At 54.6% G+C, this 21,185-nt stretch overlaps 1 protein-coding gene across 5 annotated transcripts in view; it reads left to right on the top strand.

The window, feature by feature from the left end:
- The window catches only part of COL18A1 (collagen type XVIII alpha 1 chain), a 247,174-nt gene that overhangs the window by 202,183 nt on the left and 23,806 nt on the right, over positions 1 to 21,185 (top strand). For all 5 annotated transcript variants that reach the window (XM_048870499.2, XM_048870498.2, XM_048870496.2 and 2 more), the window contains 12 exons: positions 17 to 103; positions 1,434 to 1,487; positions 1,701 to 1,850; positions 3,322 to 3,384; positions 4,596 to 4,640; positions 8,758 to 8,898; positions 9,860 to 9,931; positions 10,462 to 10,488; positions 11,472 to 11,516; positions 18,155 to 18,217; positions 19,254 to 19,289; positions 19,817 to 19,906. In XM_048870499.2, the coding sequence (XP_048726456.1) occupies positions 17 to 103; positions 1,434 to 1,487; positions 1,701 to 1,850; positions 3,322 to 3,384; positions 4,596 to 4,640; positions 8,758 to 8,898; positions 9,860 to 9,931; positions 10,462 to 10,488; positions 11,472 to 11,516; positions 18,155 to 18,217; positions 19,254 to 19,289; positions 19,817 to 19,906 (873 nt within the window). The remainder of the gene's footprint in view (positions 1 to 16; positions 104 to 1,433; positions 1,488 to 1,700; positions 1,851 to 3,321; positions 3,385 to 4,595; positions 4,641 to 8,757; positions 8,899 to 9,859; positions 9,932 to 10,461; positions 10,489 to 11,471; positions 11,517 to 18,154; positions 18,218 to 19,253; positions 19,290 to 19,816; positions 19,907 to 21,185) is intronic.

The following is a 21,185-nucleotide window of genomic DNA, read 5'->3' as shown; positions in this document are numbered from 1 at the left end:
TCTTCTGTGTGCTTAGGGTGAGCCCGGAGTCGGCGCAAGAGGCCCCCCTGGACTGCCCGGGCCGCCCGGGACACCGGGCCTCTCTTCCAAACAGGACAAGCTGGTACGTTCCTGGGGGGCCCTTTGGCATTGGGTCCAAGGACCTGGCTCTGACCCTCCTGCTGAGGGGCACAGAGATCCTGGCTCCTGCCATGGCGCTGAGCAGCTGGCAGAGCTGATGCTTGCTGTGATGTTAGTGTGGCGGTAAAATGGAGCAGCCCCACTCTGCAGTGTGAAGGGTGCTCACGGTTCTCCCTGCGCGACGCTTCCTTGTTGGGAAATGCCGATCCCACGAAATCAGCCCTTCCACCAGAACTTACCAGGTTCATCAATTTTCAGTGAAAAGTTATGAGTTTATTCCTTTCAGTGAGGTCACAATCTTTTGTTTCAATCTTAAGTAATAGAGACATTTTGCCTATTCTGTCATGTCAGTGTCTAATATGTCCTGTCATTTATTTTATTTTTAATTTTATTTTTATACTATTTTGTTTTACTAATTGCAATAGGAAATTACCAGTTACAATAAGAGTGGAGTAAACAAAGGATCATTTACCAAACCAATTATTACCAATACCCATTCCAAAACCAATCACCAATTTATAAAAGTCTATTATATTGTCATTTATAATATTATATAAAAGTGCTTTGACTATTGTTGTCCTGTCACATCATATTATATCATATACATTATATGACAGTCAAAACGTTTCACTTTTATAATATATTACAAATGATTCTGTACTCTAGCAGAAAAGTTGAGTCAATAAAGTTGAAATGAAACGTTTTGATTAAATGTCATTTCAGCTTTTCCTAAATGAAATTTTTGAATTGTGTTCCATGAGAGATTTTGCAATGTCAGTTCTTCACTCGGATTTGGAACCGAAAGAAAACTGGAATTTTGGAATCGGAATCTTGGATTCTGCTACGCGCTCGGCGCTGCCGGAGAAAGCAGGCCGGGCCCCGCAGACGGAGGCTGCAGCAGGGCTCAGGGCTCAACACCTTTTCCATGGGGGATATGGCCCTTACGCAGAGGCCAGCCCAAGGTCTGGGCACCTCCTCAGCCCCGCTCAGGCCTTGCTGTGAGTGGGTTCATGCAGCACCTGAGCCTCGTGCTGGGCATCTGCCTGTGGGGTGGCGTATCTGCCCTCTGTAGTCAGACTGCCCTGCTTTCTGTGGCTGGTGCGGATAAGAAACTGCTCTTCCCCACGTCCAGTCTGACTCCCTCGGCCGCTCCGGAGGTGCTTCCTGCTAGTTCAGCAGCGGGGGCCGAGGTCCAGCCCACGGAACCCTTCACTCCCCAGCACCACAGAAGCGGGCCGAGTCCCTGCTGGCAATGTGTGCCAGCTCCCCGGAGCCATGGGAGTCACGTCTGTGTCCGTGTGCTTCTCTTCCAGACGTTCATCGACATGGAAGGCTCTGGGTTTGGAGGCGATCTGGAAAGCTTCCGGGTGAGTGGTGAAGCGCAGGGAAGGGGGCTGCTCCAGCTGCCTCTTGAAGGCTTCGTTTGCTTAGCCCTGGTGTTGGGTGGTATTCTACAGGCTGCCATGGTGAGTGGCACCAGACGTGGCATGCCAAGGGACACCAGTCGGCGTCTGGAGATGGTGCCGCAGGCACGGGAGAACGTGGCCACATGCAGCCAAACATCCTTTACTTTGTTTCAGGGCCCCCGAGGCCCACCAGGGCCCCCCGGACCTCCTGGGGTGCCCGGCCTGCCAGGAGAGCCAGGAAGATTTGGGATGAACAGCACTGAGCTGCCAGGACCCCCCGGCCTGCCAGGCAGAGCTGGCGTCCCCGGAGCCAAAGGCCTACCAGTAAGTGTGGAGGGGAGCATGTGCTGGGAATGGCGATGTGTTCCAGGGCTGCTCCTGGTGCTTGCTGTCATTAAGGGCAGTGCGCCAGCATTTCCCGTGGCAGGGCCAGAGCCAGGGCCTTTCGGCCTTGCTCTGGCTGGAGGTGCTGGAGCATGGGGGGGCACGGGGCATGCCTTCTCGTCGGAATTCGGGGTGAATGGACACCTGGTGCACACGAACAGCAGCTGTACCCAGGCGCTGCCTTTAGCTTGGGTGGTCAGAGGATGTGGGGTGCGGGGCAATAGAGTGGATGGAGACACCCGAGGAAACATGTCAGCTCTAGGAGTGGGTGACGGCCCGGGGCTGGGGCGTGGCTGGAGAGGAGCCCGGCGGGGGGCGATGGCCCGGGCTGGGACGTGGCTGGAGAGGAGCCCGGCGCGGGGCGATGGCCCGGGCTGGGGCGTGGCTGGAGAGGAGCCCGGCGCGGGGCGATGGCCCGTCCCGGGCTGGGGCGTGGCTGGAGAGGAGCCCGGCGCGGGGCGATGGCCCGTCCCGGGCTGGGGCGTGGCTGGAGAGGAGCCCGGCGCGGGGCGATGGCCCGTCCCGGGCTGGGGCGTGGCTGGAGAGGAGCCCGGCGCGGGGCGATGGCCCGTCCCGGGCTGGGGCGTGGCTGGAGAGGAGCCCGTTGCGGGGCGATGGCCCGTCCCGGGCTGGGGCGTGGCTGGAGAGGAGCCCGTTGCGGGGCGATGGCCCGTCCCGGGCTGGGGCGTGGCTGGAGAGGAGCCCGGCGCGGGGCGATGGCCCGTCCCGGGCTGGGGCGTGGCTGGAGAGGAGCCCGGCGCGGGGCGATGGCCCGTCCCGGGCTGGGGCGTGGCTGGAGAGGAGCCCGGCGCGGGGCGATGGCCCGTCCCGGGCTGGGGCGTGGCTGGAGAGGAGCCCGGCGCGGGGCGATGGCCCGTCCCGGGCTGGGGCGTGGCTGGAGAGGAGCCCGGCGCGGGGCGATGGCCCGTCCCGGGCTGGGGCGTGGCTGGAGAGGAGCCCGGCGCGGGGCGATGGCCCGTCCCGGGCTGGGGCGTGGCTGGAGAGGAGCCCGGCGCGGGGCGATGGCCCGTCCCGGGCTGGGGCGTGGCTGGAGAGGAGCCCGGCGCGGGGCGATGGCCCGTCCCGGGCTGGGGCGTGGCTGGAGAGGAGCCCGGCGCGGGGCGATGGCCCGTCCCGGGCTGGGGCGTGGCTGGAGAGGAGCCCGGCGCGGGGCGATGGCCCGTCCCGGGCTGGGGCGTGGCTGGAGAGGAGCCCGGTGTGCAGTGACTCTCATCGAAAGCTAAAGGAACTCCCGGGCGGAGAGTCAGTGTGCAGCGTGGTGGCCGTGTACCACTGAGGGCAGCTGGGCCTTTTCCTCTGACGTGTAAAGAGTTAATGCAATAAACCAGCATGAAAATGGCAGTTCTGAAATGTTTCCTCCAACTGAGATTACCTCTCTCTAACTTTGCAGGGTCCTGCGGGTCCTCCAGGAGAAAATGGGTCTGCCGGCCAGCCTGGGCTTCGAGGAGAACGGGTACGTGTCCCCTCTTCATGGGTCCTGGGCTGGAACCACAGAGTCTTTGCAGTAACTCGCTGGCTAGGGGCAGGCAAGAGCCTGGGGTAGCTCTGTCCTGCCCCAAGCCCTGCCTCGAGTCAGAACAAGCACCCTTTGCCTTGGGTACTGAAAAGTATGGGATATATCCCCACGGTGGCTGGGGGCAGGCCAGGGCATGCAGTCTGTGAGCCGCCCGCAGCTGTGTGGTCTTGCTCTGCGTTTGTGCAGCGCCTAACGCACAGGGACCCAGGGCCATGCCTGGCCTTCTAGGTGCTCCGATGGTACACACCATACTGCGTCATAAGAAATCCCAGCTCAGGAGCAAGCCTGGCCTGCAGCAGGGGTCGGTGGCAAAGTGCTGGAGGGAACTTGCGTGCCCCTGGTGCGCTGAGCGAATGTAACTGGCGGACGGAGGGGGCCGGACAGGAGGCATAGCAGGAAACGCAGCTACCAGGGAGTGGAAAGTAAAGCAGCCCACACCCCACTCATATGCCCCCACTTCAGCTGGCATCTGCCCAGCACGCCCGCTGCGGATGGCAGCCTGGTGGAAGCCGCTGACTCGGGCTGACATTGGTCCCCGCAGGCTGCCTTGTCCCTGCCCACAGAGCGCAGACCTGCAGCAGGGTACCCCAGCGCATGATCACGGCTGACTGGGGACTATGGACGGGGCCTCTGCTCCCAGCGTCCCCTCGTGGACAGAGCGTGGGATGTGCGGCCGCGGCGCGGAGCCGGTGCGAGGCTGCTGTGCAAGCCTGCTGCAGTCCTTCACGGCGTGCCACACCTTCGCTGTCCCGGCTGGAGTCTGTGCACTTTGTGCTCCACGCACGCTGCTCACCGGGGAGCGAGCGCCCCCAGAAATCAGGGATCAGACCTGCGTTACCTGTGGTCGCTTTCTTGGTGGGGGAAGCTGTTCCGGTCGCTCTTGCGGCTGTCCTGCGTGCCCAGGATCGGATCTTGTGCAGGGCTGTGGTAGCTCTCCTGGGGGAAGCCTACCCAGACTTGTAGCTAAGGCCGTGTGAGGTAATACTGTATCCCCAGCCCTGTGTCAAAAAGACTCCAAAGAAGCGTGTGAACAGGTTACACAGTCCCCCCAGCTGTCCTAGTGTGCCACTGGGCTGGACAGCTCTCCCCTCTGTCCTGGCCTGCAGCACTGTCTGACGATTCACTCTTCCTTCCCTTCTTGTTCCCAGGGGGACCCAGGTGACCTAGGCCTCCCCGGAGCTCCTGGACCCAAGGTACAGTAACCTCCCCTCCCCCGGAACCGTTCTCTGGCTCTGAGATTACTCTGCCCCTTGTAGTGCAGGTGACTTGGAAACCAGCACCCAGATTCCACTGGGGATCTATCTGCTCTCGTTCAATTGCAGGCTGTACCCAGCCAGGGTGGGTGGAAGGGAGAGCTCATGGCAGGTGTCACAGGCAGGCCTGTGACGTGTGGCTAAGTTTAGGAAGAGACAGGAAACGTGACCCGCGATGTGCCGCTTGCACGTCTCCTGAGTGGTGGCCGGCAGCATGGTGCTGGGGCTCTGCCATCTTGTTGCCAGCTCTGTCACTGAATCTGTTTGTGACGCTGACCAGGAAACACTCTGTGCTTCACCTTTCCCGCCTGTGAAGTGGGGACCCTGCCCCCTTACAGTAAAGAGCTTTCCCATCAATGGCTGGCTGCACAGCTTCCAGCATAGCAGCAGGTGTTACATGCTGGCCAGGAGGATACAAGGATACCTCAGATCTCAGCAAGATTGTCGGAGAGCAACGCTCTTTCCCAGCCACGGATCAGCATGGGGGAGGTCTTGGTGCAGGACACTGTCCCATGTATGTCTGCAGTTTGGCTCAGGGCTCGTCACAATCCTGACTGAGCTTACAACGTGACCCGTGGAAATACTTTTTAACTCATATGCTCAGCGCATTCAGTGCAGTCACTGATGTGGGATAAGGCCCCGATCCTGCAAACACTCGCTTGTGTAACTTTACTCTCCTCTTATGAGCAGAATTCCATGCAGCCCTGAGGCTTCGCACGGTCAGGCCTTCCCCGTACCCGCAGGGCGTCCTTCTGACAGTCACTCTTCGGACGTCTGTGCTTTAAACTGAAATGGGACCTTAACTTTATCTAAACTTTAACAAAATTCCATATGGCAAAAGCCATTTGCTTTATGGCTTCTCTGTCAAGCTGCTTCGTCTCTGTCTAACTTCTTCTTCTTGATTTTTATTTTATTCTGAGAACTGCCACAGCCTAGAGCCACCAAGAAAGCCAAAGTGTAGTTTTCCTAATTGGGAAAGGCTATTCCTGCTGACTTTTTGATGGATGTCCCACGCAGAATGATCTCAATGCAATTTTAGAAAATTGGGAATTTTCAGTGCTGCAAAATTGGCCCTGGCGCTCAAGCGCGTGGAGTTTTAATAGTAGATAGGGGGCCCCGTTAGAAATAGAAATCCAGAATCAAATCCAGGGGATGATCCACATAAGAAGAGGTGTGCTGGCCAACTAGCTTACAGCAGTTGCCATTCCTGAGACAACCATTCCCACGTCGACGAGCGGTGCACAGCGATACTTGAATTGGGAGTGAATACAGTGGATCGGTACCTGCATTGAGGCCGGTTTCAGAGTAACAGCCGTGTTAGTCTGTATTCGCAAAAAGAAAAGGAGGACTTGTGGCACCTTAGAGACTAACCAATTTATTTGAGCATAAGCTTTTGTGAGCTACAGCTCACTTCATCGGATGCATACTGTGGAAAGTGTAGAAGATCCTGCAGGAGAGTGTGGTGGGGGGAGGTATTTTTTCATGCTTTGTGTGTATAAAAAGATCTTCTACACTTTCCACAATATGCATCCGATGAAGTGAGCTGTAGCTCACGAAAGCTGATGCTCAAATAAATTGGTTAGTCTCTAAGGTGCCACAAGTCCTCCTTTTCTTTTTGCATTTAGGCCATTTACCCTTGGCCAATTCAGTGGCTCCTTCAGTCTCCTGATTACCCACTGTGGGTCCCGTTCCCTGCATGTTCCCCTCTGCCCGCTGCTGGTGTTTTGTTCTGTCCTGCCTCTTTCCTCTGTCCCGCTCTCCAGAGCACACGTATAACTGATGTCATGTCTGGGCTGGGTGAGGGCAGCACGTGCCTGGAAGCACACATGCTCTTCCTGAGGGTCTGTGGGCACAAAACCACTCAAGCCCTTCTGGCTGAGCACCAGGGGGCGGAAGCTCTGGGCCGAGGCTGCAATTCCCCAACGCCCTGGAGCATGCGTTGTGTCCGTTGTGACTCAGTCACAGCAGCGAGACACCGAGGCTTCCCATTAAACGTGGGCCTGAGTGCTGGAAAGAATCAGGGCCTAGATCTTCAGTTCTCCAGGCCGTGTCCCCAGCTGTTCGGAGCAGGTGAGATGCATCGCTCTGCACAGGGTGGGTATGAGGCCTGGGCTCCACTCACGTGGACGCTGCTCTGGGGAGGTAGTGGGAGGGCCCAGCGTGAGCACGTGGGGCCAGCTGCTGGGGGCCAACGCCCAACTGGTGCACATTGGCATCAAGACGTGACGTTGACAGAGCTCCATTGATTTACACCAGCCAGGGCAGGAGCTGGCTCCTGGGTTTGAGCTCGTTGCTAGGTCCCAGGTGGAATCTGGGACTGATGTAACAGAAGATAGGAATATGAACTCCTGAGCCCATTTCCCAGCAAAGGGTCGTTTTGGAAGGCCATGGGGCTGTAACGTCTGCTCTTCCACCAGTGCTCATAGGAAATGATTTCTTTTCTCTTATCACTCTTCTCTCTGTCTCCACTCACTCTTTTCCCATCTAATCAGAGCAACCTGCCTCCTATCCCTTCCTACCTGCTAGAACTGCTTTCTTACTACTCTACATCCCCACCTGTGGGAGAGACCAGGTTCGAGGTAAAGGCTCCGTGCACGCGTGCCGACGGCATGGCTTAGACAGGCGCATGTGTCTCAGAGCTCTCGCTGTCAAAAATAAGAGAATCCTATGGAGGAAAGTCACTTAATCCAGTTGCTCTGTGTGGTTCTGCATGTCAGGTTATCCATGGCAAATCTGTGCTCTTTGAGCTTGTTTGTACGTTGAGTCCAGTGCATGCAAACTCTGCCCAGCCATGTGGGGTGTGGTTGCCTCTCTTATGCCGGGGGCGAGTGATCACGTGTTACCAATTACACTTTTTATGCTACAAAATTGATTGGAATTTTTTCCATGAGATCAGTGGAAGTGTCGTGTGTTACTGAATATAAAGAGCTACTGGATTTAAAAGTCTGGTGGCAGCGTAGGAACCCAAAGTAGTTACAGACTGAGGCAAAGCAAGCCTGAGAAGCATCCGTCCCCTGGGTTAATTGCATGTCTGGGTTAATTGCAGGTCTCTTTCATGTATGGTTTATAGGTACTTGTAAAGGCATTTATTCAGTGCAAGCAGGAAAGCATTTGAAATGCTGACCTTTTCTTTATTATTGTCTGAGGAGTTAATAACGTGGATAACGTAGTTCACAATTTCTGTTGAATATTGCTCCTTCCGTACAGTATTTTCATTCTGTATTGCCCAGCGTCTGCATGACCCTTAATGTTCTGATAGAGAGAGGGAAATATCATGCAAAGTCAAACTTCTGAGTGCAACGAGTGGCTCTGTCTGACCAACGAGGAAAGCATGAAGTGGGCTTGTCTAAGCCAGGGGCATGCCTCTGAGTTCCCAGGACGTACAGAATTGTACTGGGAGAGACAGTGCAGGGTCTCTGCACATGTAACTTGTAGAGGGATGCTAGCCGTTCCCTTGCTTCCTTGTACGTGTGGAGAGGTACCTTGACTCAGTTCATTGGCTTTCCAGCCGGCAGGCTTTTGAGCAGCATTTCCTAAGAAAGAATTAGGTTGGTAGTTTCATGAACGCACCCTGGGGGACGTTTTCCACACTGCAGAGAGCACTGGTCTTGCGATACGGGGGTGGGACCGGCAGTTGCTGCTCAGGAGAGGAGAATGGGTGCTGCAGGGCAGGGGAAGGGTGCCCCAGCAGAGCAGTGAGGACGCAGAACCTGCCCTCACTGTACCTGGCACTAACTACAGGGGTGAGTTTCTCACCTCCCTGAAAGGTGCGTTCACCCGGAATGTGCCTGCCTCTCTCTCATCAAATCTGCCAGTGTAGGCGGTTCTGGGACTGTCTGGGAAGTGCTGGTAACTGACATGGGTCTTGGATCGCTTGTTTTATTTGTCTGATTTGCTGCTCAGTCTTTGCTTGCGCTGTGCTTTCGGCTGGGGGGCATAGGGGGAGGGAATGCTCCCCTCCGCTCTGGACTGTTAGATCCCATTGCTCTGGCTGCAGCCTCAGAGCTCAGGCCGTAGCCTGTCTGCGTGACAGGGTTCCTTTTGTTCCCACTTGCAGGGCAGTAAGGGCGAGATGGGGCTGGCGGGAGCCCCAGGAGAAACCGGGCTGGCAGGCCTTCCTGGACCTATGGGACCACGAGGACCACCAGGTCCCCCAGGCCCTGCTGGACCTCCTGGGCCAGGCTACGAGGTTGGATTTGTAAGTACCAGCCACGGCTGCTAAGCAGATTGAAATCCTAACACTCCATTCCTGCCATCAGTTAGTGGGCATCCTGCACGGGGAGCACGTTGCCTTGTGCTCTGGGGGCCCCACTTGAGGCGTCCTGCAGGGAGCACGTTGCCCATGTGCCCTGGGGGGGGCCCACTTGAGGGGGTTCTGTGGGAAGAGCATTGCCCGTGCTCTCTGCAGAGGCCCCACCTGGGGCATCCCTTGGGGGCACGTTGCCCGTGTGCTCTGGGGGGCCCCACCCGGGGCATCCCGTGGGGAGCACGTTGCCAGTGTGCTCTGTGCGGGCCCCACTTGGCAGATCCTGTAGGGGGCACATTGTCTGTGTGCTCTGGGGGGGCCAGACTCAGGGTCCCGTGGGGAGCGTGTTGTCTGCCCATTCTGGTGCCTGCATTGGATCCTCCAGTGGGACCCTAATGGAATCCCAGTTCTTGCTTGTAGGACCCCCTTTCTGGGCTGACGTTTGTGCCCAGCCCCCTCACTCTGACCTGCAATGCGCTAGCCAAGTGGCTTTGAGCTGGCAGGCCCTGCAGCAGTGTGGTGGGGCAGAACTCCGGTGTCCCTCCCAGTGTGTGAGGAGCCTTTCCCTCCCCACTGCTCCGGCGGGATACGGGGAGGGGAAGGGCCTGCCCCTGGGGGTTCTGGCTGTGCACAGTAATGGTGCCTCCCGGGCGGCTGCTGTTCTGCTGTCTGAGCGTGGAGGCCTGCGTGCCGTGCCCCGGGTACCACATCCCCCCACTGCTTCGCTATGTGAAGAAAAGGCCAAGCTGACGGCTAGGCCCTGGGCTCCCGGCTGACACTGCTCCCATTCGCTGTTTGCTTGTTGTGGTTCTGCCTGGCAAAAAACAGCCTGGCTTCTGTGCTTCTGCCCTCGCTTCAGCCTGGGTGGCGGAGTGAGCCGTGTTTGCATCTCACCGGGTGTTTGTTACCCTAGGGCGACATGGAAGGCTCGGGGATGCCTTTCTTTTCTACCTTTCCTGGAGAACGCGGACCCGAAGGGCTGCAGGTAAGTCCCCCTGGCCGTCAGTTAACCCTGGCTCTCCCTTCCAGAGGATTCTTCCACCCTGCCTAGGAAACGGGCATTGCACAGGACGCTAAGCAAGGAAATGACCCCCCCAGGTCCATGGACTTCATGTCTGCAGCTCGAGCCTGTAGCTGCCAACCCCCTCCCAGACCCCCAGCAGGCCGGCTTGCCAGGCAGCGCCTGCCCGGACCCCCGGCAGGCCCGCTCGCCTGGCAGCGCCTGCCCGGACCCATGGCAGGCCAGCTTGTGAGGCAGGGAGTGTTGAGCCAGCAGGGGCAGGTGTTTGCAGAGCGCGGGAACGGGGATGCTGGGAAAAGCCATCTCCTGCTGGTGCTGGCTGGGAGTGAGCGACAGCGCCCCCAGGGGCAGCGTGTGATCCTGGGGGCTCCGCTGGTGTCCTCCTGTAGCGAAATTATTAACAAACACCAAAGTACCCAGCGGTTCAGGGGCTTCTGAGGGGACACGCGCTCATTCGCCTGATACCGTGTTGTATTTATTCACTGTTCATACAGGGGCCACCAGGAATCCCCGGACTCAAGGTCAGGAGCCACTGGGAATCTGTTTGTACCCGTCTGCCCTAGCAGACTTGGGCTGTTCAGCCCCAGCCAAGCAGTGCAGTGACACGTGTCCTCTGATGGAAGGGCCAGTCCCTGGGGCTGGTCCAGCTCCCGTCCCTGGGGAGCGCTCTTCTCGGGGGAGTCCCCCTCCTGCGCAGAGTGGGGAACTTTCCCCAGCCCTCCTACGTTCTCCACTCTGGCGTGTGTTACAGACGACCCTGCCCCCTTCTCTAATAGGCATTGAACAGATCACGTGGGAACGCGGAAGTCAGCGGAGAGCCCAGCAGGAGTTAGGATATTATGCCGTTGTCTCAAAAAATCTGAGCAGTAGCCTTTCAGCATGGTCGATCTGACCAGCGCATGTCCGGTCCGTTCTGAGCGCTGACCGATTCATAGTACATATTACACAGGGTATCGCTGTGCTGCCCCACAACCAGTCTGCAAGGGAGACGCATGGGGAGGAATCCTGGCCCTGCTGAATCAAAGGGAGTTTTGCCATTGAATTCCCTGGAGCCAGGATGTCCCCCCAGGACTTTTCCGTGATATTCGTTATTCCTTTGCCTCCAAGCAGAATTGTTTATGCTGAGACGGCACCTCTTCCAGCGAGGAGCTGTTTTTGTGCAGGGACAAACTCCACCCCATCTGAAAGTGCTCTGAAAGCCTGGGCAGAGGTTCCCAGAGGCACAAAGGGCAGGTAGGGGCCTGGCTCCTGCTGAGCCATTGGAAATTAGCCATCTGACTGCCCTTTGTGCCTTGAGAAATCATTGCCTCGGAAGGAAGGACAGTGTTGGTGAGCCATAGCATGGATAAAGGGAGCTTGGCTGTCAGCCCCTTGGCCCCCTCACATGCCTGATCCATGGGGTGGTCTGTGCAACCTCTGAAACGTGCATTTCCAGCACACATTTCCCATGCTACATGCAGGAGAGCTCCTCCTCCTTACTGATTGACTGTTCTTTACCTTCCAGGGGGACACTGGCAGCCCTGGGCTGCCTGGCTTGCCAGGACAAAAGGTAGGATCACTTCATAGAGCTGCAGAAAATCTTGCACCCTGTCTTATGAGTTCTAGCTGGAGTGATGGTGGCTCTACTCCTGCCCCGCCCAGTCCATGAGGAGACCAGGAGCCAATGCAAGTGTTGGGCAGTACCGTGTTTTAGTGTCCAGACTGTGGGGGTGTTTTTTTTTGTGGATTCTGAATGTCAAGACCCTGAGTTCAGAGAACGTGCCTGCTGACCCCTTGTCACTGTTGGGCATTTTGAAAAGTGAGCCCTTGATAGCATGCCCCTCCTGACTGACAAGCCAGGTGACATATGAAACCGCTTCTGTTGGATTTCAGTGATTTGTAATGAAAACTTCAGAGGAATACCTTGCTATGGAGCAGGGTTAGCGCTGAGGTACATATGTGATGTCTGCATTAGCAGTATACCTTGCTGGTACGCCTCTCCCCCTCCCCCGCCCCGAACTGAGACGTGATGGTGTACGTAAGCGTAGAGAGAGGAGACAGGCTGCTGCATCTGGAAACGGTGACACTGATGCTGCCTTACTTCCTGGCAGCTGGGCGTGCCCGCTCTGCCCAGAGCTGGGCGTGCTGCAGAGCGCTGCGATTCTGCTGTTCGGGAGCACCCGCGTTGGCACCTGCTGATCCATAGATCTCAGTGTTACTCGAGGCCACAGGCTCAGTTTGGTGGCGAAGGTGCTCGGCCAGGTTTATTGTTAGCAAAGCATGGTCCTAGCGCCCTGTCCAATGGGTCACAGGGACACTAACACATGTCTGCCCGAGACTATCTCTTGAGAATGTGGGATGTTCTTGTACCGTGCTCTCTGGTCAGGAAGGTGCATGCTTGGCGAGCTAATACCTGGTGTGTTACTGTTCTGCTTAGACCAGACTGTCTTTGGTTCATATTGTTAACCATGCCTAGGGCTTCAGCAAGGCCTAACACGGAAAGGGTTATAGGACCTGCGACCCATGGAATCCGTGCCAGATAGCGTCTTAGAGCAGTTCACAAAGGATGAGGATGTCTTGCACCATGTTCCAGGAATAGGATACATACATTGAAGCCACCTTCACAAGGTATAGCTGCAGCCATGGTGACACAGAATCACTGGACTGGAAGGGCCCGTGAGAGGTCGTCTAGTCCAGTCCCCTGGACTCGTGGCAGGACTAAGTGTTATCTAGACCATCCCTGACAGGTGTTTGTCTAACCTGCTCTTATCAATCTCCAATGATGGAGATTCCACAACCTCCCTAAGCAATTTATTCCAGTGTTTAACCACCATGACAATTAGGAAGTTTTCCTATTGGCCAGCCTAAACCGCCCTTGCTGCAATTTAAGCCCATTGCTTCTTGTCCTATCCTCAGAGGTTAAGAAGAACAATTCTTCTCCCTCCTCCTTGTAACAACCTTGTATGTACTTGAAAATGTTATCATGTCCCCACTCAGTCTTCTCTTTTTCCAGACGAAACAAACCCCATTTTTTCAATCTTCCCTCATGGGTCATGTTTTCTAGACCTTTAATCATTTTTGTTGCTCTTCTCTGGACTTTCTCCAGTTTGTCCACATCTTTCCTGAAATGTGGCGCCCAGAACTGGACACTCCAGTCCAATACTCCAGTTGAGGCCTAATCAGCACGGAGTAGAACCGAAGAATTACTTCTCATGTCTTGCTTACAACAATCCTGCTAATACATCCTAGAATGATGTTCACTTTTTTTGCAACAGTTGTTACACTGTTAACTCATATTTAAGTTGTGGTCCACTATCACCCCCAGATCCCTTTCCGCGGGTACTCCTTCCTTTTTGTATGTGTGCAACTGATTGTTCCTTCTTAAATGGAGTACTTTGCATTTGTCCTTACTAAATTTCATCCTATTTACTTCAGGCCATTTCTCCAGTTTGTCCAGATCATTTTGAATTGTAATCTTATCCTCCAAAGCACTTGCAACCCCTCCCAGCTTAGTATCATCCGCAAACTTTATACGTGTACTCTCTATGCCATTATCTAAATCATTGATGAAGATATTAAATTGATCCATGTGGGAGCCCACTCATTATGCCCTTCCAGGATGACTGTGACCCACTGATAACTACTCTCTGGGAACGGTTTTCCAGCCAGTTATGCACCCACCTTATAGTAGCTCCATCCAGGTTGCATTTCCCTAGTTTGTTTATGAGAAGGTCATGCCAGACAGTATCAAAAGCTTTACTAAAGTCAAGATATACCATGTCTACAGCTTCCTCCCCCATCCACAAGGCTTGTTAGCCCGTCAAAGAAAGCTGTCAGGTTAGTTTGACACAATTTGTTCTTGACAAATTCATGCTGACTGTTACTTATCACCTTATTATCTTCTAGATGTTTGCAAATTGATTGATTAATTATTTGTTCCATTATCTTTCTGGATACAGAAATTAAGCTGACCGGTCTGTAATTCCCTGGGTTGTCCTTATTTCCATTTTTATAGATGGGCACTAGATTTGCGCTTTTCCAGTCTTCTGGAATCTCTCCCATCTTCCATGACTTTTTTCAAAGATAATCGCTAATGGCTCCGATATCTCCTCAGTGAGCTCCTTGAGTATTCTAGGATGTATTTCATCAGGCCCTGTTGTCTTGAAGACAACTAATTTATCTAAGTAATTTTTAACTTGTTCTTTTCCTATTTTAGCCTCTAGCCTACCTCATTTTCACTATGTTAGATGTCCAGTCACCACCATCCTTCTTGTGAAAACCGAAACAAAGAAGTCATTAAGCACCTTTGCCATTTCCACATTTTCTGTTCTTATTTCCCCTGCGCAAGCCCCCCTACCCCCCGGCAATTGAGTAACGGGCCTACCCTGTCCTTGGTCTTCCTCTTGCTTCTAATGTATTTGTAGAATGTTTTCTTGTTACCCTTTGTGTCTCTAGCTAGTTTGATCTCGTTTTGTGCCTTGGCCTTTCTAATTTTGTTCCTACATACTTGTGTTGTTCGTTTATATTCATCCTTTATAATTTGACCTAATTTCCACTTTTTGTAGGATTCTTTTTTGATTTTTAGATCATTGAAGATCTCCTGGTAAAGCCAGGGTGGTCTCTTGCCATACAGCCTACCTTTCCTACGCAGTAGGCTAGTTTGCTCTTGTTCCCTAGTAAAGTCTCTTTGAGAAACTGCCAACTGTCTTCAATTGTTTTTCCCCTTAGACTTACTTCCCATGGGATCTTACCTACCAACTCCCTGAGTTTGCTAAAGTCTGCCTTCTTGAAATCCACTGTCTTTATTTTGCTGTTCTCCTTCCTACCATTCCTTAGAATCATGAATTCTATCATTTCACCCAAGCTGCCTTCCACTTTCAAATTCTCAACCAGTTCCTTCCTATTTGTCAAAATCAAATCTAGAACAGCCTCTCCCCTTGTAGCTTTCTCCACCTTCTGAAATAAAAAATGGTCTCCTATACATTCCAAGAACTTGTTGGATAATCTGGATCTTGCTGTGTTATTTTCCCAACAGATGTCTAAGTACCTGAAGTCCCTCATCACCACCAAGTCTTGGGCTTTGGCTGATTGTGTTAGTTGTTTAAAAAAAGCCTCACCCACCTCTTCTTCCTGTATAACACCAGGTAACTGACTGCAGATGGGAGCTGGTGCTCGGGTAGGCTGCAGTCTCTCTGAGGGGAGAGAGTTGGAGGCTGGCAAACCCAGAGAGTGGGGAAGCCAGATAGGTAGGAAGAAGCCCAGAGAAACAGCAGCAAGGCATAGGACTGTACCCGGACTATGGCTGCTTGTTACAGGGTTCCTGGACTAGAACCCAGTGTAGAGGGTGGGCCTGGGTTCCCCAACCAGTCACTGGGGAGTGGCCAGGATATGGGAGACACCAGCCAGACAGTGGGTCTGAAAAGACTTTGAATTCCCCGGCAGGGGAGGACCTTAGTGACTTGGCCAGAGGCCAAGCCACGAAGGGAAGACTGCTGATCCTGGAGTGAGCAGGGCCACGGAGTGAGACAAGGTGGGGGAAGACACCACTGGAGGGAGAGCGCAAGACTGGCGGAGCTAATTCCCAGGACAGCCAGCAGGAGACGCCACAAACAATGAGTGAACGCATGCTTACACGTGCTGTTCACCAAATGCCAGAATTTGAACGTAGCTGGCCCAGGTGGTTGTATGGCACAATGTCAAGGGTAGTGGAGACACTGGCAGTGACCAAAAAAAGCATGTACGGGTTGGTATTGGACACTAGCCTTATCTATTCAAGGACTTTATTCAAGGACTTTATTGGACACTAGCCTTTATCTATTCAAGGACTTTATGACCAGTTTCAAAGTCCGCCTTGAGCACAAGCTAGCGGCAGGTAATGTGTATCTTGTCTTTGGCAGGTTCCAAGAATTCAGCACAGAGAGGGTCGTAAGATCTAGCAGAGCTACAGAAACAAACGGAAGTGCATCTGTTGAATATAAGCACACAGCTACCTCCTGCAACAAGGTGGTACGCACCTCTTGTGAGCACCCCCTGCCTGGGTGTGCATCTGCACCTCCCTCAGTCTGTGGTGACCTCTGTTGCTGGTTTCTCAGGCGGTTTCAGTGACTCAGCCCTCCAGCCAAGTCTCACACACAGTCTGTGGCCTTTCAACAAAACAAAACCCCTTTAATTAATCACTGTGCTGCTAGGTTCCCTGGCCCACTCCCCCGCTCCAGCACCTTCACAAATGCTTCACCCTTACTGTAGGGCCAAAGTCCTTTTCTCAGTCCCAGCAGCCAGTGAGGACCTCTCTCTTACTCCCCTGGTCCCTGCCAGCATCTGATCTGTCTGTGGTGCTGCTCCTTTAGCCAGCCCAGAACACAGTCCTCACTCCTCCAACTCCAGGCAGCAACTGTCTGACTCTCACTCTACAGCGCCTTCTAAATGGGTCTGCAACCCTCTGATTTGCTGCTCCCTGCACAGTCTCTCTAGGCCGTTTGGAGGGCTTCTTTGCTGCTCTTTTTCTATGGCAGGTGTGATAGAACCCTGTGGCTTATGCTCAAATAAATTTGTTAGTGTCTAAGGTGCCACAAGTCCTCCTTTTCTTTCAGCACACTCTGTCACACCTCCACAGAAAATTGTCTTGATGGTTACTGAAAATAAGACGCAGTTGATTGATAAGATTTGTATAGAACTCATTCAAGACAAGAAGTTTAACGACTCATACTAAAGCACAAGCTAATCGTCACAGGCAGAGATGGCAGCCCGATTGAAATAAACCAGGGAGGTGTGGTGATCAACCGAGAAGATATGGCCATCTCTTATGAGGAGGCCGACAGCATCCTTGTACAACAAATGGTGATGGTCACGAAAGAGGAACTGGTGGGAATATCCGTGTTATCAGACGACACTGACGTATTTGTCTCGCTCCTGCACCATTACTGCAAACAGGGTGCAATATCTTTAGTGAGCATGGAACCCCCTCAATCCAAGGGAGAGCTGGACTAGACATCCATGCTACTGCTAATTAGGAACAGGCTCACCTTGTACCAGGGCTGTTAGCTCCCCATGCACTCAGGCTGTGATACAGTAGCTAACTAGTATGGCCTTGGCAAAGGCACTGTGTTGAAGATTCTGTGTGCTAGATGCTCCCTCTCTCTGCGGGGTGACATCAGTGCAGCAGAGCCTGGTGTCATCGAACAGGCAACCAAATTCATGGCTGCCTGCTGCAGGCACTCAAATTGTGCCACCACGTCGGACACAGGGCAGAAATCGGGCAGCAAGAATTGGCAAAGGTACCACCAGAGCTCAGCTCCTTACCCTCAGTAACCGAAGCATGTAAAGAAAATGGAAAATGAGCACCTCTCCATGCGTGTGTGGGTAAAAGTGTTTGGAATCCATTAGGGATGGATCCGCCCTGACAAATCTCTCCTTCCAAAAACCGTAGCAGACAGTGCCGTGCTTGCTCTCCAGATATTTTGAAGTTAAACAAGCGCTCTTGTGAGAGTGATGCACTTTGTAAATCTATGAGATGCGTATGCAACCGCGCCAAACTGCCATGGAGCAAGTTCTGTGCAAGGCAGGGAGGTCTGGTGTGTAGCAATGACCTGACAAAATCAGCTTTAGCTTTGGGAGATGACAAGCAATGACATCGTGGGGCACTCAGCTGTGGTCTGAATGAGGGAGATCACTAATCATTTAGAATGATTCCAATGTTAAGAATTTGTTTCAAAATATTCTTCTTTTTGAATATATTTATAATGCGCTGAATATTTTTCACATTAAAAGAGTGGTCGGTATATCTAATGAAAATCAAGGGCTGCCCCGACTCCCCTCCTCCTGTACGCCTGTGATTCAAATACATAGGTACTGATGGCTGTAGCAAGTGTTAAATACATGCATTTCGTAGATTAGAACTTAATTTTGTATGCAGCAGATCACACGCACTCTTACTGGTTCTGGGTGGACGGGGTGGTGAGATGGAATGACAGGTTGATATTTCAAAATGCTCAACAGTGTCATCACGCAGATTTGTAAAGTGTGTGGTTTTGTGACACAGAATCCACCCAAAACCCTTGTGTGGTCGCTTAGGGGGTCTGCCTAGAGCTGGGTGGGGCCCTGTGGCAGCCAGACTCTGGACTGTTGGAATGCGAGTCACACCCCCAAAGACCAAGGCTCTCAGTGCCAAAAGCAAAGTCTCAATGTGCTATGGTTGTCTGTGTGTTCCAGGGGGACCACGGGGCTCCAGGTGTGGATGGGCGCCCAGGGCTGGAAGGTTTCCCAGGACCTCAGGTGAGTGTTGGGATTCCAGCTCCCTGACCCACCCTAACTGCTCTTTGTGGACTCTGGAGTCTCTGTTATTCTCAGAGCCCCTGCCCAGGTGTTTGCAGTGGGGCGATTTCAGCACGCGCTGGTTGCGGATGCAGGGCCTGGATTGTTCTCACTGCTATGTACCGTTCAAGTGACACATACCGATGTTCTGCTCCCCAGCGGCAAATGTCAGGTGTCCCTTGCCCTGTCACTGAAGTCCTCGCTGCAGACCAATGAAATGCATCTGAGTCGCTCTCCGTCGGCTGAGCAGACCTGCCTGGGCTGTTCACAGCCCGTCACTGGCCATCGCTTCCCACCCCTGCCCGGTTCCCATCTCTTCCACGCGCTGTCCCTGCCCACACCCCCAGCACTCCAGAGGGTCCCATTCTGCTCTGTGTTTGGCCAGGTTTCCGATTCCTTTTGGTGCCCTGCCCTGCCCCAGGTGCAGAGACTGCACTGGTGTATAAACTCCATTAGCAGATAGATCCTGGGGCGCATCTGCTGTTCTCCTGGGGACAGGATGGGCCATGCCAAGAGGCATGGGCGTTCTCATCAGCAGAGCTGAAACTCCCGCTAGCCCCAAGGAGGACTGTTTCACCCCATTTGGTTACCTCGTCAGGCTCAGCTCCTCCGTTCCTGGTTCATTCGTGCGGCTCGCCTGTGTGATGGCGCCGTTCCCGCCAGGGCTGTCCCTCGCCGCACGGTCGCGAATGGGGACAGCCTGGTAGCCACAGGAGACGTCCCGGGACATTTGAGCCTGTTCTGTCTCTTTGCTCTCTCTGGACCAGCTCCCCTGCTGTTCCCGTGACGGCGGAGGCAGGACCAGTTTGTCTCTAAAGTGAGCGCTAGACCCTCGTAGGTACCAGAGCCTGCCCCTTCTGCCAGGCTGGCACTTTGCCACTTGATGCCTGGAGTGTGGATTCAGAGGCCACCCTAGCAATGTGAAGATTGTGTGTTGTGTTGTGTCTCTCTCCTGGGCCCGGAGGTGAGCAGCTCTCACCTCCGCTTCTCGTTGCAGGGACCCAAAGGTGACAAGGGCATCCAGGGGGCTAAGGTGAGTACTGTGCTGGGTGCTGGGGCACGCTGCTGTTCTCTGTGGAGCACACGGCGCGATCTCCCCCAGCCCCTTGAGCTCTGCTCTGGTTCAGGGGTGGCATCTGTGTGCGTATTTTGGTCCCTTGTTGATTCTGAACAGTGTCTCATCCCTGCTTGGCTGGCTCCCTTCCCTCCATGCCGGCCCAGCCCAGCTTCTGGCCCACCAGCCTCTGGGCTGCTCTGATCACGAAGCTCTGTCTCCACCCCCAGCTGCTCAGGGCGGCGGGGGGAGGCTAGGATTGGGAACCCAGCCTCATCGGGCTGGAAGGGGTGCAGTTTGGGATCGGGGGCCTGGCGAGGTGGGGGGCGCCGTCTGGGTTCATGGGCCTAGCACCATGGGGGCAAGGTGGAGGAGGCACAGTCTGGGCTCGGGGGCCTGCGCCAACGGTTGTAAGGGGGGGCAGGCCCTGCAGTTGCGAGAGGGGGCCGTGTGGGCTGAGGTTGGGTGCAGTAGGAAGGAAGCCTGCACTGAATTGTCTTTCTCAGGGTGAACGAGGCCAAGATGGAGTGGGCTCCCCAGGCCCCCCTGGGCTCCCTGGACCCCCGGGGCAGGTCATCTATGCGTCGGGTGAAGAGGTAAGGACGCGTCTCCCCTGCGGCCTGCACTCCTGTCTCTGGGCCCCCTCTGCCCAGGCTGTTCCCTCTCTGCCCACACTCTGGCAGCAGTCACAACCGGCTGCTGTGTGCCAGTTCCCTCAGGCTTAGCACCCGGCTGAGCAGCACCTTGTGCCCGCCGGGCACTGGTGAGTTACTATGGGCTGGTGCTGACCCCCAGCTGGGGCCCCAGCATCCCACGGCTCATGCAGCTTGGAGCCGGGCTGCGTTTGAGTGCACGTCAGCAGGTGTGTCACTGTTGGCGGGACTGCTCCGGGCTGTGGAGCTGCTCCCTGGGGAGAGGCACCTGTTTAACTCGGAGTAAAAGCCCCGAAACTGAGAGCGCTCCCACACGCTGATACCCCTGTGAGTTCAGAGAAGCAACGCGTGGGCCAGCCCTGCTGCACCTCGTGCCTGGGCAGGGCTCCGGGCAGGGGCCAGTTGCTGCCTGTCCTCCTCCAGTTGCAGGATCGAGACCCGTGCGAGTGGAGGCCGTTGCCATTTTGCATACTCAGCTGTGTGAACGTTAGCACTGTTCAGAGGGCCAGGTGGGAGGGCAGGGAGCTCCAGCAGGGGCTGGCAGAGGAAAGAAGAGAGGGGAGGGTTTAGGCAAAGGGAAGTCAGAGCTGGCTGGAGCTGAAACGCAGACAAATGGGAGCTAGACCAGGCCAGTGCTATAACTAAAAGTACACCGCAGGAAATCCAGCCCAGCCCAGCGCCACCCATGTTCACCCTGAACACGACGACAGGACGCGCGTGTGCCCCTGGACGTGTGAATGACTGATTAAAGACATGGGCTAGAACAAACTGATGGGACGGTTAAACAGAAGCTAAACTGAGTAAATGGGCAGAGGTCTGTCTTAGGCTATGTTCCTAACGGCTCAGACAGCTTGCTTGGTTATCTCTAACTGTTTTAAATGGTGAGATCTTCAGCACAGGGCCTGTGGCTCCAGGCCCTGACACAATGGCTGCGTGCAGCAGAGAGGATAAAAGCATGTCAGTGGGAGAGGGAATAATTGGCACTAAGTGGAAAGGACCAAACCCATCGGCATGGCCTTCCGAATTCAGCGGGGGCATTTCACGCTGGGAGAGGGCACATCGCCCTTAGCAAGCAGAGCAGTGGACCTGAGCCAAAGCCGGCTGAAGTTAGTGCAAAGTCTCCTATTGACCCCAGGGGGCTTTGGGTCAGCCCCTCCCTTGGCGGAAAGTCAGTTCTGGGCATCGCTGAGGTAGGCAGGAGGAAGGTAGCGGGGGTCCGTGG

This window comes from Caretta caretta, chromosome 11 (assembly GCF_965140235.1).
Source record: "Caretta caretta isolate rCarCar2 chromosome 11, rCarCar1.hap1, whole genome shotgun sequence".
NCBI classification, from domain to species: Eukaryota; Metazoa; Chordata; order Testudines; family Cheloniidae; genus Caretta; species Caretta caretta.
The sequence above is the reverse complement of the archived record's forward strand: the minus strand, read 5'-3'. Positions and strand labels throughout refer to the sequence as shown.